The 16,753-nt window shown below is 49.2% G+C and overlaps 1 protein-coding gene across 1 annotated transcript in view; it reads left to right on the top strand.

Moving 5' to 3' along the window:
- The first annotated feature begins 2,840 nt into the window (after nt 1-2,840).
- SMOC2 (SPARC related modular calcium binding 2) overlaps nt 2,841-16,753 on the top strand; it is a 110,631-nt gene continuing 96,718 nt past the window's right edge. The window contains exons 1-3 of the mRNA XM_021693198.2: nt 2,841-2,912; nt 3,426-3,597; nt 16,275-16,381. Of these exons, the coding sequence (XP_021548873.1) occupies nt 2,841-2,912; nt 3,426-3,597; nt 16,275-16,381 (351 nt within the window). The remainder of the gene's footprint in view (nt 2,913-3,425; nt 3,598-16,274; nt 16,382-16,753) is intronic.

The raw sequence follows: 16,753 nt of genomic DNA, 5'->3' as shown, positions 1-16,753 counted from the left end.
CTTTCCAGTGGTCTCTGATTTAGAAAGTTCTTGCTTTTGTGAATCCTACAGCTGCAGAACTACGTTAATTATTTCTTAACGCTATCTCGTAGCATAAACAGTAAAAAAAAAAAAAAGTCTTAAATCAATATCACTGTGGGAAAATCCATCCACATGAATATTTAAAGAGTGTGTTTTAACCTGTTTCTTTAATGTTTGGGTCTTGTTCTAACTTTCCCTCTGGCTTACACCCTTGCTTTTTAGTAAGCAAAATATAGACCGTGTTTTTGATCGTTTGCATCGGACCTACCTATTTTCCACGCGGGATTGCGCGGGCGCCCTCTGCAGCTTCCTCCCGCCACTGTCCTTGCATATGGGACACAGCACCGCTTTGTCAGGATAAAAGACACGGGGACCACTGGCACTCTGAGGTCTTTCTTCGTGTCACTCAATGTCTGCTTTCTTTCTAAATTTGGCAAATTACCTTTTATCTTAACTAGTTTGAAGACCCTCAACCAAGTTCTTTTAATAAACAGTGAATTCTTTAAAATAGGGCTGTTTTATTTTCCTTTAACAGGCTTTGTTGGTTGAAGAGTAGAGCCGAGTAAAAGCTCGTTTTCTTCTGTGCACCGTCTGCCTTGGGATGTAACTGCTGTTCAAAGTGAGGGGGGGAGGAGAAATGTGCGTAAAGCGTGTGTTCTCTTATTTCTGACAAAGAAAAGCTCCATTGTTAGTTCTACACCATTAAATTATAAAGAATTGTGGTCAAATTCCAAATGCCTGAATGCTAGGCCTTTTTTTTTTTTTATTGCAAGATGTAGAAGCTGTCTCTCTCTTTAGAGAAAATGATAATTACAATGTCTTACCATAAGTAATCTGCATTTCCTAACTCAGGTTAGGAGATGCAAATAGACCACCTCTTACACATCGAACTTAGTGGGATTTGGGTGACTGCACCTTTCCACTGAAACAGGGATGGGCGTGGCTTATGGGGCGGGGCTGGTCCTGAGCACCTCACAGCCTCAGGTGGGCTCCTTGCTTCACATGTGCTCTGTCTCCCATCTCTGTCCGTCTGTCTGTCTCCTTCTGTCTGTCTCTGTCTCTGTCTTTGTCTCTGCTCTGTCTGTCTCTCTCTGTCTCTGAATGTCTCTCTGTCTCCTCTCTCTGTTTCCCCTCTCTCTCTGTTTCTCTGTCTTTCTGTCTCTCTTTCTCTCTGTGTATCTCTGTCTCTGTCTGTCTTTCTGTCCGTCCCTCTGTCTCTCTCCTGCATGATGCTGTTTTCAGAGGAGGTCTATCAAACCCCCCAGAGCTTTGCAGGAAGAATAAGGCAAGGGGGGAAACCTCCACAAAACTGGAAGCGACATGTCAGTGGACCCACTTCCTAATTTCCCTACACTGAAGCGTCAGCATCTCCCAGGAACTGGGCGGCCCCCAGGGGCGCACCTCTGTGGCTGGAAAGTTAGAACACATTTGGGGCAAAGTGAAAAAACCAGGCCTTAAAACTCTATAGAGACAGAATTCAATCAAGCGTTTTTATGGGCTTGCTTTGCCCATTTTTAAGTAAAAGAACAACGTTTTGCACAACTGTGAGAGAGCAACGATCTGTCTTCACTTGCCTCTTGGCTAAAATAAGCACAGATCATTTTAGCAAGTCAGCTTATTCTCAGGACACATTAGGGCGTGCTGCTTGAGCTCCAGCAAGTTAGAACAGTGTGTCCCTGCCGTGGCCCCAGGCCCCACTGAGGGGAGACCCCACTGCCTCCAGCTGCCGTCACCTGTCTCCTGAATGGAGCCTTCATCCAGACGTCGGAGACATGACCACCTTCCCCAGCCCCCTCCTGGCCGGTGCACTTGGCCCTTCCCTCCGGGGACCCCGGTCAGGGGCGCGAGGCCTGGCCCGGACTCCCTGTGGGGTCCGTCCCAGCTTCGGCCCTCCTTCCCTCCGCGCTGTCTCAGGGTCAGCTTTGGGTTACTCTGTTAGCAGTGCCTGCAAGGACCTGCAGAGCTTCACGGGAGAAGTATGGTACCTTTTAAGGAATGAAGTATCTTAAATTTGAGAATTTCCTGTTTTCCTTGTACTGATGAGGGAACAAGTGGATGAGGGTCCCTGAGCTTCTGAACCCCATTCCTACTTTTCCCCCAGCTTGGACTCTGAGACCGAACAGGCTGTTCTGATCACGGCTCTCTCTACCTCCATAAATATTACTGGGACTAACGTGCCAAATAAACCTATTCAATACACACAGTACTCAGAGGGCCAAACACCACTGTGCGGTACTCGGTCATGGCCACAGTCCTCGGGCACTGGGGGGGGCTCCGTCGGTGAAGCGTCTGCCTTCAGCTCAGGTCATGATCCCAGGGTTCTGGGATCGAGCCCCGCGTCGGGATCCCCGCTCAGCAGGAAGCCTGCTTCTCTCTCTGCCTCTGCCTGACGTTCACCCTGCTTGTGCTCTCTCTCTGACAAATAAATGAAATCTTTAAAAAAAAAATAACCACAGCTCTCAGTTTCCTACTTTTCCCTTCCATTCTTTCCTTTAATGAATTGCTAATGCTCCATAAATCAGAGAAAGCACCTCGGGGCAGGGCATACATCCATCAGTGACCACAGTTGCGTGGAGATCCCATTTATCCTATAGTACAAAGCCTTCCCAAGTGTCTTCTGAGACCCGGCTTCATGCTCACTGCTCCGCCGGTGTGTGCGGACTGGACAGGTCAGAGTGGCATTGTCCACCAAGGGCAGGGGTGCGGGCAGACGGGCCCCTGGAAGACACAGCTGGCTCTGCAGTGGAGTGTCAGGGCATCAGGAGGAGCCAAGGCAAGGATGGGGACCCTGGAGCAGGCGAGGGGGAGCGCGGGCAGCCATGGAGGGGCTGCTGGGCCATCTCAGGGGCTCCTTCACGTGGTCCTGTGCTCGCATGCACCTGCAGTGCTGGGTGAGGGCAGGCCCCTGACTTCTGTGTCCACTTGATGCTGGGGCGATGCATGCATGCATGGGGTGCAGTGCTGCTAGGCATGTCACGGAAACCAGCAGCCGCCCCCGGGCCCGGGCGTTGATTCAAAAGACAGTAAGCTAGTTCAAGCAAGGACGCAAGAAGGGGTTAGCCCGCCCCCAGTCCTCTCCGTGGACTCCTGACTCTTGGGAGTAACTTCCAGGGTGGCAGTAAGACATGGAGCATGCAGGAGGGGACTCGCAAGCGAATTTACAAATGGAAGGGCAAATATTGATGGTCAAACAGAATTCCTGCACATCCCACTGCAGATATTCAGTTTTGTGCACCACTTAGTGTAGCTGGCTTGGAGAGGATCGGTTCTCCAGATCCCCGACTGCCCGGGGCTTAGATTCTTCAGGGATTCCCGCCATGGCCTCAGGCAGACTTCTGTTTTCTGCGGCTCTGCAGGGCGCCTCTTGACATTTGTCTGGCTTCTTTTTCTTTTTCTCCCCCAAGTTTTTGCGAGTCGATCAAGATAAAGACAAGGATTGCAGCTTGGATTGTGGGGGCTCCTCGCAGAAGCCCCTCTGCGCGTCGGACGGCAGGACCTTCCTGTCTCGCTGCGAGTTCCAGCGTGCCAAATGCAAAGACCCTCAGCTAGAAATTGCTTATCGAGGAAACTGCAGAGGTAAGCTGGGTGCCATCAGCCTGTTATTAACATGGAAGGCCATGTATGTTATTTTCATCTTTGCTAATTTTTATATGTAAAAGCTCAAGGGTTTTAGGTTTGTGGGTTTTTTTTTTCCAGAATGTATAAGGAAGAAGAGTAATTTCTGAGTCTCAGGAGCAGAGGCATCTTTTAAAGTTGTTTAATGCTCTTTCTTTGGGATATTTTATCAGGACATACGTTTATCTGAGTCTTCAGAAAGGATTCTCACCAGTCAGTACCGCTTCCTTCCACCCCGTCTTGTTTCTCTGCAGACGGGACGTGCATACAACACCTGCACCGACTGTCAGTGATTTTCCTTCCCGTTGATTTTACACGTGTAATTTCTGATGATCCTGATTTAAGAATCAGATTTAGATTTAGCTAACATGCTTAGAGCAAACCATTGAAATACTTCCTATGTTAATGAAGGCTTTGACTCAACAAAGCACGCTGATGTTTCAAGCACAAACAGTCGCGTTCAGAAAGAGATTTACCTTCTTTTTGCTGTTATCTTAAGAGAAAAGACCACACAGAGTAAAATCGCCTTTGAGAGGAGGCTCCGCTCTGTCTCGCTGTTGGCCCAGCAATCCCACAGCAAGGCGAAACTCTGTCGGCCACGGTGGTCCGTGTCTCAGCTCCAAATTGGCCACGTTCTGAATAACCTGCTCTTCCTTCTTTCATAATATGATATATCCGAGGTGAACACGTTTGAGTCACTTCTGCACGTGACTGAGTCGGCACCTCGCCTGCTCCCGCCGACCCCCCAGGGGCGCTGTGCCGGCAGACACAGGCTCCCCACAGCGACCAGCACCTGTGCCCACGCTGGGGCCGTGGGCTCGCCCGGAACAGGTCCGTGTCCACAGGCACCACACGTGGGTACGTGTGTGCTGCCCATAACTGCTGGTCACACATTCATGAAGGCTTTCTTTCCACCATCGTGGTTGGTTCAGAGTCTAAGTATTTTAGACCCTTAGGATTTATTTATTTATTTTTTATAGATTTTTTATTTATTTATTTGAGAGAGAGAGAATGAAGAGAGCACATGAGAGGGAGGAGGGTCAGAGGGAGAAGCAGACCCCCTGCCGAGCAGGGAGCCCGATGCGGGACTCAATCCTGGGACTCCAGGATCATGACCTGAGCCGAAGGCAGTCGCTTAACCAACTGAGCCACCCAGGCGCCCGACCCTTAGGATTTAAAGGCCACAGAGAGGCCCGAACATGAGCTGATGCGAGTGGGACGCCCTCTGGCTGGGGAAGCTGGGAAGGTCCTCTCTGTGAGGGGACAGCAGAGCACTGCACACCGAGTCCCTTTCTTATCCTGTGGTCAGATGCAGCTCCCCGAGTGGGAATCACACAGAAGGAGTGTTTCCTCCTTTTCATTAAGGGGCCATGACCTCAGCGCTGAGGCCGAGCAGAGACACCAGGAGGGGTGGGAGACAAGGGGTTGATCTCACTATGGAGACCTGGAGTATCAGGTGTTGGAGTTTTTCCTTAGGGGGAAATGGGAAGCCAAAGGGACCTGAGGCAGAAGAGGGACGGAGGTAAGCTGACTTGCGCTGAGACCGCGTCCCTCGCCGTACCACACCACCCGGCTCCTCCGTGGCTGCGCTGCGCCTTCGCCGGGTGCGCAGGCTCTGGGCTCCCCCAGGCGTCGGCCGCGACAAGCGTCCTCCTGGACCTGCTCTCAGAGGGATGCCCAAGGTGAAGGAAGCAGCTGTTGCCAGACGGGAAGCATGGTTTTAATTCAGTTTCAGTAAGTTACTGAGTTTATGAAAATGCAGGGAACAAAGTATTTGATTCATACTTGAAATGGAGGCGCTGCGGTGGGGTGTCATACCAGAGTCCAGAGACACCGGGGATCTGATGCTGCAGCCCACCGGGCGCACAGGAAGGCGCTTCTTCCAACTCTGGCCCAAGCAGAAAACAGTGCATTCAAAGTAAAGACCTGTAATTTTTGTTCAACAGAACCCATATGGTTCACAAATTAAATTTTACTTTTGTAGGGAAAAATAGTTTTTAAAATGTTAAAGCACAGATATGAAATATCCTTCTATAGAAAAATTCCATAAAAGTTGAGATAATTCGAATTAGCAGCCTTTGAAATTATTTAGTTGAACTATATATCCTTGTGTGTACCATCCACAATAAAAGCTATCTTGGAAGGGTCACATGCAGAGGCAGCAAGCTGGATTCCTGGTGTAGCCAGGCTTGCTCTGCCTTTCTTCGTGGGATGGAAGAAAGCAGAACATACCTTTAAAAAAAGATTTTTGTAAATGAAAAATGATTTTTTTCTCCTTAAATATCCATTCCCACTTGTAGAAAACAGTAGAATATAATTTATCAAATCCCATCCACCTGAGTCTCCAGCGTTCTGAACCCTATTTTGTCCTCGTACCTGTTTTCTTGGTGGCCGTTAGGTTTCAGTAAACTATATGCTGTTTCTGATTCCTTTGGAGAAAACTTGAGTGAAAAACCTCAGATACACCTGATGGAGATACAGACACACAAGAAAACTTCATTCACTCAAGCAAACAATCGATACTCTTGAGGCAGCTTCATTCTGTGTGATTCTAAAGTTAAATCATCGCTTAGCACCAGCCTGAGATTTTCCAATAGATTCTGAAGTTACTCAGTGCAGGCGTGCCTCAGAGAACGGCGGGCTGGGCTCCCCACCACCGAGCGCAGTGAGTATCCCAATAAAACGAGGCCGATCAATGTTTTGGTATCCCAGTGCACACATGAGTTCTGTCTACACTATCCTGCAGTCTACTAAGTGTGTAAAATCATTTTGTCTAAGTAAACAACATGCATACCTTACTTACAAAGTACTTCATTTGTAAAAAATGACAACCCTTATCTGAGCTTTCAGTAATTTGTAATCACTGAGCACAGATCGCCAAACAAATACAATAATAATGAAAAGGTTTTGAAATATTGCGAGAAGCACGGAAATGTGACTCAGAGACAGGAAGTGAACAAACGCTGTTGGAAACATGGCGCTGGCTGACTTCCCGATGCTGGTTTGCCACCAGCCTTCGGTTGGCAGAGTATCTGCCTGATAAAGGGAGATGAGGTATGCCTGCACGAGTACATTTGGTAAACTAACGTTCCTTGTTAAGAATGGCTCCCTGGACGCCCCGCATCGGGCTCCCTGCTCAGCGGGAAGCCTGCTTCTCCCTCTCCCACCCCCACCCCCGCTTGTGTTCCCTCTCCCGCTGTGTCTCTCTCTGTCAAATAAATAAATAAAATCTTCAAAAAGAAAAAAAGAATGGCTCCCTGGATGAGCGTGAGCGGACTTCACCTGTTACATGACCGCCAGGCTCTCTCCCTGCCTTTGATTGACTTCTAGTTCCTAGGCACTCAGGGGCTCTGTAAGAACCTTCAGTTCATGATGACATCATCTAGACTGTGGATGGCCTCCTCCATGCTCTAAAATGGCCCGTGTGAGACTCTCCAGAACCCCAGATGTTCCCACCACCCAGCTCTCCTCCGACGATCTCTCACATGGATTTCAGGAACCTGCAGTGACCAGACAGCTTGCACCTCATGAGGCAAAGTGACACAAGAGGTCTCCTGGGCCCAGAGTGCAGCTCACCCATCATGGGGGCCATGAAAACAGGACACCCAAAGCCTCCAAACTGCACCCCCTAACACTAGAAATTTGTTTACTGTGTCCTCAACAAAGACTGAGTTAGCCCAGATATCTGGAGAAGAAATATATTTTGAAGAAGCAATATTTAAACCGAAGGACTTCTGCTCATCAGAAACCACCATTCCTGGTTTGTTCTACATTGCTTTTCAACACAGACCACCCTTGGAGTTCTCACACATTTTACTAAGAAGGATGGTGTGCCCGGACAGTTGTCTGGGGATTAAAATGATTTGTATTTTTCTGGATATGTCTCCTGAGGCAAGGGAAACAAAAGCAAAATAAACTACTGGGATTTCATCAAAATAAAAAGCTTCTATACAGTGAAGGAAACAATCAATGAAACTCAAAGGCAACCTACTGAATGGGAGAAGATATTTGCAAATGACATATCCAATAAGGGATTAGTATCCAAATATATAAAGAACTTCTGCAACTCAATACCCAAACCCCCAAATAATCCAATTAAAAATGGACAGAAGATATGAACAGACATTTCTCCAAAAAAAGACATCCAGATAGCCAACAGACACATGAACAGATGCTAAACATCAGTCATCATCAGCTAAATACAAATCAAAACCACAATGAGATATCATCTCATGCTGGTCAGAATGGCTAAAATTAACAACACACAAAATGACAGGTGTTGCCAAGGCTGTGAAAAAAGGGAAACCCTCTTGCACTGTTGGTGGGAATGCAAGCTGGTGCATCCACTCTGGAAAACAGTATGGAGATTCCTCAAAAAGTAAAAATAGAACTACCCTATGATCTAGCAATTGCAGTACTAGGTATTTACCCCCCAAAATACAAAAACACTAATTTGAAGGGATACATGCACCCCGATATTTATAACAGCAATGTCCACAATAGTCAAATTATGGAAGCAGCCCCAGTGTCCATCGACTGATGAATGGATAAAGAAGTGATATATATTTATATATATTGGAATGGAATATTACTCAGACATAAAAATGAATGAAATCTTGTCATTTGCAATGACATGGATGGATGTAGATGCATGGTATCATGCTAAGCAAAATAAGTCAGTCAGAGAAAGACAAATACCATATGATCTCACTCATGTGTGGAATTTAAGAAATTAGACAAATGAGCAAAGTAAAAATGAGAGAGTCAAACCAAGAAGCAGACTCTTAACTCTAGAGGACACACTGCTGGTGACCAGAGGGGAGGGGGGTTGGGGATGGGGGAAATAGCGGATGAGGATTAGGGTAACTTACCCTGATGAGCACTGAGTAATGTGCAGAATTGGTGAATCATTAGATTGTCCACCTGTAACTGCCTGTTAACTGTCCAGGAATTTAAAGAAATGATTTGCAGTGGGCCTCAGCATGGAAGCAGAAGGATCACGGCTTCAAAGTGGCATCCAAGAAGAAGCTTCCATGTAAGGACTTCTCTTCCTTTCCGTTCTGTGTCTAGTTTGTGTGTCCTTATTCTAAACACACCAATCTGAGAAAAATTCGGATGCCTTGATTGTAGTTTTGCACCTCAGTTATCTGTGCTGAGACTAGAGAAGTGATTTAAGAATAAATTCAAATATCAGATGCTCTAATCTTCAGAGAAGTTTCTAGAAGCAATCTCCCAGGCTGGCATCGCTTGTGGCAACGTGCTGTGGAGGTGGTGGTAACATTTGAGTTAACGTTCCTTTCTCCGCCATGTTCCTTTCGACAACCCCAATGAGCTGTTGTCTTGGAAGGCCATGAGGAAGTGCCAGGTGAAGCCTCTGCATTAGCACTCACGCTGTGGGCAACTGTGCTGGGTCAGGTAGACCAAGGCCAGAGGACCTCGTCCTCTGGGTGGAAACCCGACTCAGAGCTTGGCTGTGCCCGCTGTGGGGTCTACGCTGGATTGCTTCTTGATAACGTCCTTGTTCGCTTCTTTGTGTTTGGACCCAGCCTACTTGCTCTGGCTAATTCTCCTGGGTGGGATTCTCACTCAGCTCACTGAACAAATGTCGTCCCATAAGTCTGTGACACAGAAAATGTGTGAAAGGAAGTGGGTAGAACTAAAACTCACCTCACAAAAGCTGGTTCAATTAAATCAAAAGGGTGAAAATAAAAAGAATGTACAGATGCCCGTAGATTTCAAAATCATGCTTACTTGGTGCTTTAGCGAACAAGGGTAGCAAATATTAAAGTTACTTTAGAGGGACATTGTTAGCCACATGTTTATTTAAAAATAACTGGGTGGGGCGCCTGGGTGGCTCAGTCAGCTAAGCGTCTTGAGCTCAGCTCAGGTCTGGATCTCAGGGTCGTGAGATGGAGCCCTGCGTTGGGTTCTGTGCTGGGTGCGGAGCCTACATAATAAGCAAAATAAAATATCAGGGCATTGTGCACCTCTGCTGTGGTGGATTCAGGGCACAGGGCAGGGGCTCTGAAGCCTCCCATTACAGCCCTCATCTTGTGAGTGGCATGAATCTGTGCCACGCGGGGGGCGCCCTGAAAACGGGCTTCCAGACCACAATCCGACATTTCCTGCACAAGCACCTTCGGCCTGGGTCCTGGCTCATGGCGGGAGGCGGGCCTCTTCCGAGGATGGGCTCCTTGCAGGGGCTGGCGTCTTTTGCTAGCCGCTTACCAGCCACGTCCTGACGTCCGGCAGGCAATACCCCCAGCCTGTCCAGGTGCCAACGGGGAGGAAGTGGTTCCTGGGGATGGGAGGAGGTAAAGTGAGACGGGGCGTGGGTGGGGCCCAGAGACAGGGATCCCGCGGCCACAGGGCAGATTAGGCTGTGACCCTCCTCTGTCCTCTGTGGGCACAAATACGGCAGATTCGACGACACAGCCAGGTCAAAAGCTTGCTTCCCTGAGTGGGAAGGAGGGGGCACAAGACCGAATGTCCCCTTACACCACTTCACGTGATCCCGATAACCACCTGGATTTTTCCTCTAAATTATTCCTGATGTTGGAATAAGCTAGTGCACAATAGTGTCAATTTGACAAATGGGAAACTGCATATTTTGAGGGCATTTTCATGGTCTGTGGGTGGAGGGTGAGAGTCCTATAGGCCTGTCTATTTTTTTTTTAAGATTTTATTTATTTATGTGAGAGAGAGTGAATGAGAGAGAGCACATGAGAGGAGAGAGGGTCAGAGGGAGAAGCAGACTCCCTGCTGAGCAGGGAGCCCAATGCGGGACTCGATCCCGGGACTCCAGGATCATGACCTGAGCCGAAGGCAGATGCTTAATCGACTGAGGCACCCAGGCGCCCTAGGGCTGTCTATTTTGAATATACTAGTTTGAAAACAACCATTACAATATTTTAGTCCATAGTTAATTAAGTTGGATAAAAATATTTTATGAATTGGATGTTACGATCTAACTGTTGACCTTGAATAGAAATGCAGTGGTTTTTGCTGATAGATTTTTCTTAGAAATCTGTGGAGTTCGTGTTTTCAGAACTTAGCGAACACCTTAATACTTTTCTTTTGATCTGAGACCATTGGAGCTGTCTTTCTTTTCAACAAAATTTCTGGCATTGAATAAAAAAACAGAAAAAAAGGAAGAAGGAGAACAGTTAAATGCCAGGAGGCATTAGAACTACTTTGAAATTTCTGGAAACAAAGTGATCACGGATATCTGTCAGAAAACAGCCGTCCTGGGCCCAGGACCGAAGAAAGGAGCATCGTTACAGAATGCTCCTTGTTTCCTCCCCCTAGTTTGCTGCCAGCGTCTTGTGGTCCTTGTTGTGACCACCTGAGCAAGGCTGCAGTCTCTGTGAGCCACAAAAGCCCCCACCCCCAAGTGGTCCCCTGGCGAGCTACGGTGAGCACACGGCGAGCACACAGTGAGCACGTGGTGAGCCCCTGGCGAGCCCACAGCACTTGGGCCAGGACATGCAGTGTCAGCTTGGAGGCAGATTGTGTCCTAACAGGGACAGATGAGTGGTTCTTATTCATAATAACTGCTACGTTTGATGAGTTTCAGCGTCTTGTTCTTTCCCTTCCAGAGCCCTGAGTGACACATACATGGTTTTCTCCAGATAAACCATGATCACTAGTGTAGAAGGCCGCACACGTGTCATCCCTGAAATCAGCCAGGCTTTCAAGCGGGGTTTCTGTGTGTCACCCCCCATTGCGTTGGGTGTTGCCATCTCTAAATGTCCTCTATTTTTACATTGATTTTATTAAAAGTGTGGTGTATGCCTAGCAGCAGTAAATGCCCCGCAGCCTCTAACTCCTTGTGTCTCCTCTGCTCTCTCCCTGGTTCTCCACTGGGTGCTCAGAGCCCCACGCTGCTGAGTTGGGCCCAGGGAGGGGAGGCGCCAGCGCCCGCACCTGCAGGCTTTCTAGCGCCCTGCAGCCCACTCCAGTGCGAGAATCACAGACCCGTGTGAGGGGTGCTGAACCGGGGCACCTGCTAGTTTCTCTCACCGACTGGCCACGGTCTGCACCAGCCTTCTCGTCTGTAAAACAGGGCGGTGGGATCAGATGAACACAAAGAATTCCTCCTAACAAGCCCTGATTTACGTGTGGAGAGTCAAGAAACCGACTGGGAAGCTCCCTTGCCTGCCATTCCCTTAGGCTTCTGGTGGCATTATCTTTGGGAAGCCGGAGCAACCTGGGTGTCTCCCGTGGCTTCACCAGGAACTTTGTGAACCCACAGAAAGCGTTGGTCTCAGGGTGTGTTTTGGTTACTATAAATCAATTGATAGCCTGCTGTTATTTTCTTCATTAAAACAGATATTTGCATAAAAGAAGTCTATGCAGGACATAGGCGCGTGCGTGTGCATGAATATCCCTTTGTGCGTGTACACGTGCGTATCTCTGTGCCTGTGTATCCCCATGTGCACATGTGTATGTATGTATGTGTGTATCTGTGTGCGTACATGTGTGTGCACGCATGCGTATCTCCGTGCCTGTGTATCCCCATGTGCACATGTGTATGTATGTGTATCTCTGTGTGTACATGTGTGTGCACGCATGCACATCTCTGCATGTGTATCTCATATGTACGTGTGCACGTGTATGTGTATGTACATGTGTGCACACGTGTATCTGTGTGTGCGTGTAGCTGTGCACATGTGTATCTCTGTGCGTGTGTGTACACGTGTGCATGTGAGCATGTGCACACGTGTCCGTGTACACGTGTGTCTTATGTGTACACACGTGTATGTGTGCGCAGTGCACGTGCATGTATGTGTGCACGTGTGTGCATGTAACCACGTGCATGTGTGTATCTCTGTGTGCGTGCACGCCATGTGCACATGCCCGTGTATCTGTGCGTGTACATGTGTGCGTAGTGACTCTTCTGTCCGGTCTTTAGGCTGGGTCCTTGTCAGTGCCACCTGCCGCGTCGAAGCTACACCTCTTCCTGCCCACGGCGGGCTTTCTGAGATAGCCATGACATCAGGTGGTGTTCGAGGACTTTTTAATCATATCTGTGCTTGTCTCTTGCTGAAACCCTACACAGATCACGTCTGCCTTAACTCCTTTATGGTGTTCTAGTAAGTCTGATGTTAGGAACGTCCTTCCTTATGGACTAAAGTTGACACGACAAGAGGTACTACTGTCACTTTCACGTTCAAGCTGCAATCAGAAACATGACAGAACTTTTTGGAATGTTACGTGAAAGAAAAAATCTTCCCTCTGCTTTAGCAATACCTACAGTCTCAGAGTGTTAGTTCCTCAGCAGAACCGCGAGAATCTCAGCACAGTGTCGGCCTGTCTGTCCTGGGAAGGTTGCACTCAGACTTGGTTAAAGGAGAGTGATGACAGTTTTGCAGGGGTCTGTTTCGATGCCTGGATGCTCATGGTTATCAATTACCGTACAGATGGTTGTCATCAGTCGTTTTCCGTATAAATGTTGTAAAACCTGTCTGAATATTTTAATATATTCTTGCAAGAGTTTGCAGTGTATCTAATTTTTTTCCTGTATGACTTGGCAAGCCCAATTATGGACTAAAGGTTTTCCTATTATAATTTGTTTCTGTCTCTCTGCATTTAAACTGTTAATAGTCATTTATTTATTTATTTTTAATTTTTTTTTAAAGATTTTATTTATTTATTCATGAGAGACAGAGAGAGAGAGAGAGGCAGAGGGAGAAGCAGGCTCCCAAGGAGCAGGGAGCCCGATGTGGGACTCGATCCCAGGACCCTGGGATCTTGACCTGAGCCGAAGGCAGACGCTTAACCATCTGAGCCACCCAGGCGCCCCTGATAATAGTCATTTAGAAAGGAAACTCTGTTCCTTTCCCCTCTAGCCCTGGAGTGCTATGGTCAAGGGATGGTTCTGGCGGACGTACGGCCCTGCTGTCCTCACTGCCCGGAGGAGGAGGGTGGATGGGTCACCTTGCCCATTCTGCTGGCCTTTTATCACAGCACAGCCACCTATATTAGGGAGGGAAAGAACGTTCTATTTATGCGAAGAGATTTGTAGCACAGAATCCTTAATTTTTCTCATAGTCTGGCCTTCAAAATTATGGGTGGATAAAATATTACAACTTTTGAAACACAGTGTCTGCCTTCACTGGATGCCAATACATATAAAAGGCATGTCAGGCATAGGACCAGCATTTCTGTGGCCACCGCCCCAGGAGAGTGTGTCTCCTTTGTCTGGTAGCCTCTGCTCGTCCAGCTCCCCCGTTTGGAGGCCAGCCCCATCTGTGCAGGGCCTGTGCTGGGCCACGAGCATGCAGCAGCGAGGACAGTCTGGACCTCAGCACACAGCACCAGGCTCAAAGTCAGAACCATGTGGTGGCCATTCCAGACCGAGTCACCACCCATAAAAACATCCAGTCTCGCCTCTCATCTCGCTGTACTTACTACTGGGATTTCTGTAAAGAGGGCCATTTGATTTAGCCCGAGTGGGTATACGTTAGCCGTGTAAGGGTTTAAAGTGATGTTAAGGACACAGGGGAGAGTGTCAACCACCCAGGATCACTACGGGACATGGCACCTACAGTGAACTGCTTGCTAAAAAGGTAGATCTCATGTGGAGTATTCTGATTGCAATGTAACAAGGAACAAACTAAAGAGAATCGGAGATATTACTAATTTTGAGTGAAGTTCCCGGTGTTTTTGCATATTTCAATAGAATTGCCCTCGTGGGCTGCTGACCCTTCTCAATGGTGAAGACCCTGATTTAGGGTATCTAGAGTCAGGAGCGCAGGCAAGAGGTGGAGGCAGACAGCACCTTGATTTTCAAGGGACAGCTGACACAGACCCCACAGTTTTGTGCCGCAGGCTTGCCTCCTGTGAGTAACGTGCTGGACGAAAGCTGAGAATTTAATCTTCCATCAGAGATGAAAGCTGCCTGTTTGAGGACTAGCTGATCAGAAGTAAGTGGAGAGTCTTTGAAGGAAGGCATCCAAGCCAGGAACAAGGTCCACGAGTTGTTTGGAAAATTTATGCTATTTTGGCATGTTCCATGATAGCTCAAATATTAGAAGTGATTTGTAATTCCATCTGTACCCTGGTGGAGACCTTGCAAGCTGGAAGTCATATCACTTTTCCTTTTAGACAGTCAAACCACAGGTTATACTAAAAAAACGACGGAAGTCCAGCAAAGCAGTGATTTGTCCTCAGCTAAAACACAGAGTGCACTAAAACCACATGTTGCCAAGTGCTGGCTGGCCAGGCCAAACTGTAGATGAGGGCCTGAGCACTGCGCCTGGATGAAAGGCTGTTTTCTGCAGTGTGTGGAACAGCCTGCAGCCCAGGGTCCCACCGAAGCCCAGGACGAGTCTGTTCAGAGGCAGAGTCTATATTCAGCACGCGGAGGCCGCCGGAGCCATGGCCGCGGCCCAGGGCCCTGGAGCGGGTGGCCAGATAGCATGCTGTCCGACCCAGCAGTTTCAACTACCAGCAATCAAAAGTCACCATCTAAAGATGTTGGCCAGTGGACACGTTTGAAGAAGTATCTCTCGGAGTCCAGAGGGCCTTTAAGATCTCGACAACTTGTTATTTAAATCTGGAAACACTTTAGAAAGATTGGGAAAGCCATTCTTTTCAAGTCTGAAGGCTCCGATGAGAGACCTCGAATGGCGGCCGAGGAAGGGAACGTGAGCTTGTGGAGGCGTCCTGGGGCGCGTGGCCGTGCACGGTGCACATGGGTGCGCTCTGCTACACCCGCCGTGCTGGGGGGCTGGGGGCTCACACCTCCGCGCGTCACTGGATGGCGGGCGCTCACAGCAGGAATTACGACACCTTCTGGTCCCAGAGGTTGCACGCAGGCTGCTACAGGCTGTGGGGATGACAGAGGGGACTCACTCCGAGGCCAGCGCGTCCCTCGCGCACACGCGTCTCCGTGTTTGGTTTGAGGGTCTGTCTCCAAACCCCCGGTGTCCAGAGAGAGAGTAGACACACTCCAGTGTGTTTAGACTCTCCCTTTTTTGTGAACTTATTGGGACCCAGGTGATCACTCCTTGAGGAGCAGGAGGAACGTGGCACTTTTTATTGAATTATGTTATAGTGATGTTCACCCAAAAGCCTGAAAATATGGGACAGAGTGGAGGGAGGGCTAAGGATGTTTGACTTTTTATCTGACTTACTGTCAGATTTTCCACTTGCAGTTTTGGGGGGGGGCAAGACCTCAGTATGGCTTTGAGACTGGGGCAGCGTGACAGACAGGAGGGTCACTGTCCTTTCCTGGCCCAGGCAGGCTTCACACCTCGCGGCTGAGGGCCACGGCATTGGGTCTGGTCTTAGCAGGGCTTCTAGCCCTGGCGCACAGTGTGTCCTGGAGCTGGTGAGCTCACACACCTCCTCGGACCCACAGACGCCGGTCTGCGGCTGGCCAGACCACAGGGGGACGTCTTCACCTTCGGGCAGCAAAGTCCACCTTGTACGGGATAAGCAGGGTGGCCATCTCTGAGCCTCAGTGTCTGCTCCTTAAGAGCAGAGAGCACCCCGCCCTTCTTACCGTGCAGGCCTGTGGTCCTTCCTCGGGGGACCCTCTGCCCTGCCCCCCCACCAGCCGCGGTGACTCACGCATCTGCATCTCCCAGTTCTGTGACACCTCTGCCCTTCTGCTCGGCTCCTTCCTGCAGATGTGTCCAGGTGTGTGGCCGAGAGGAAGTACACCCAGGAGCAGGCCCGCAAGGAGTTACAGCAGGTGTTCATCCCGGAATGCAACGAAGACGGCACCTACAGCCAGGTGACCAGCTCGCCCTGCAGCTTCTGCACCTGAGCAGCGGGGGCGGGGGCGGGGGCTGCGGGAAGGAGGGCCCGGGGCTCCAGGGGGACAACTCGCTGCCCATGTTGGAAGTGAGTGACTGACAGGGCTGACTTTCACAGACAGTTGTGCGAGCCAATTCACTTACGCCTTTCCGGGCGCAGGTGTCTCTTGGGGCCACGCTGTCCACCTGTGTCACTCACTGCGTCCTGGTCTGGCACGGCTCCCTCCGTGAGGCGGGTCAGCCCCTGTGCACCCAGCTCACCTCTGAGGATCCAGGCTCAGTTTAATTCTGAGGGTGGAGCCCGTGCTGGAAGGATGCCAGGGACACACTGGGGGCGGAGGGATGCCTGA

This window comes from Neomonachus schauinslandi, chromosome 8, assembly GCF_002201575.2.
Source record: "Neomonachus schauinslandi chromosome 8, ASM220157v2, whole genome shotgun sequence".
Taxonomy (NCBI): domain Eukaryota; kingdom Metazoa; phylum Chordata; class Mammalia; order Carnivora; family Phocidae; genus Neomonachus; species Neomonachus schauinslandi.
Note: the sequence above shows the minus strand (reverse complement) of the source record. Positions and strands in the feature narration are given on the sequence as shown.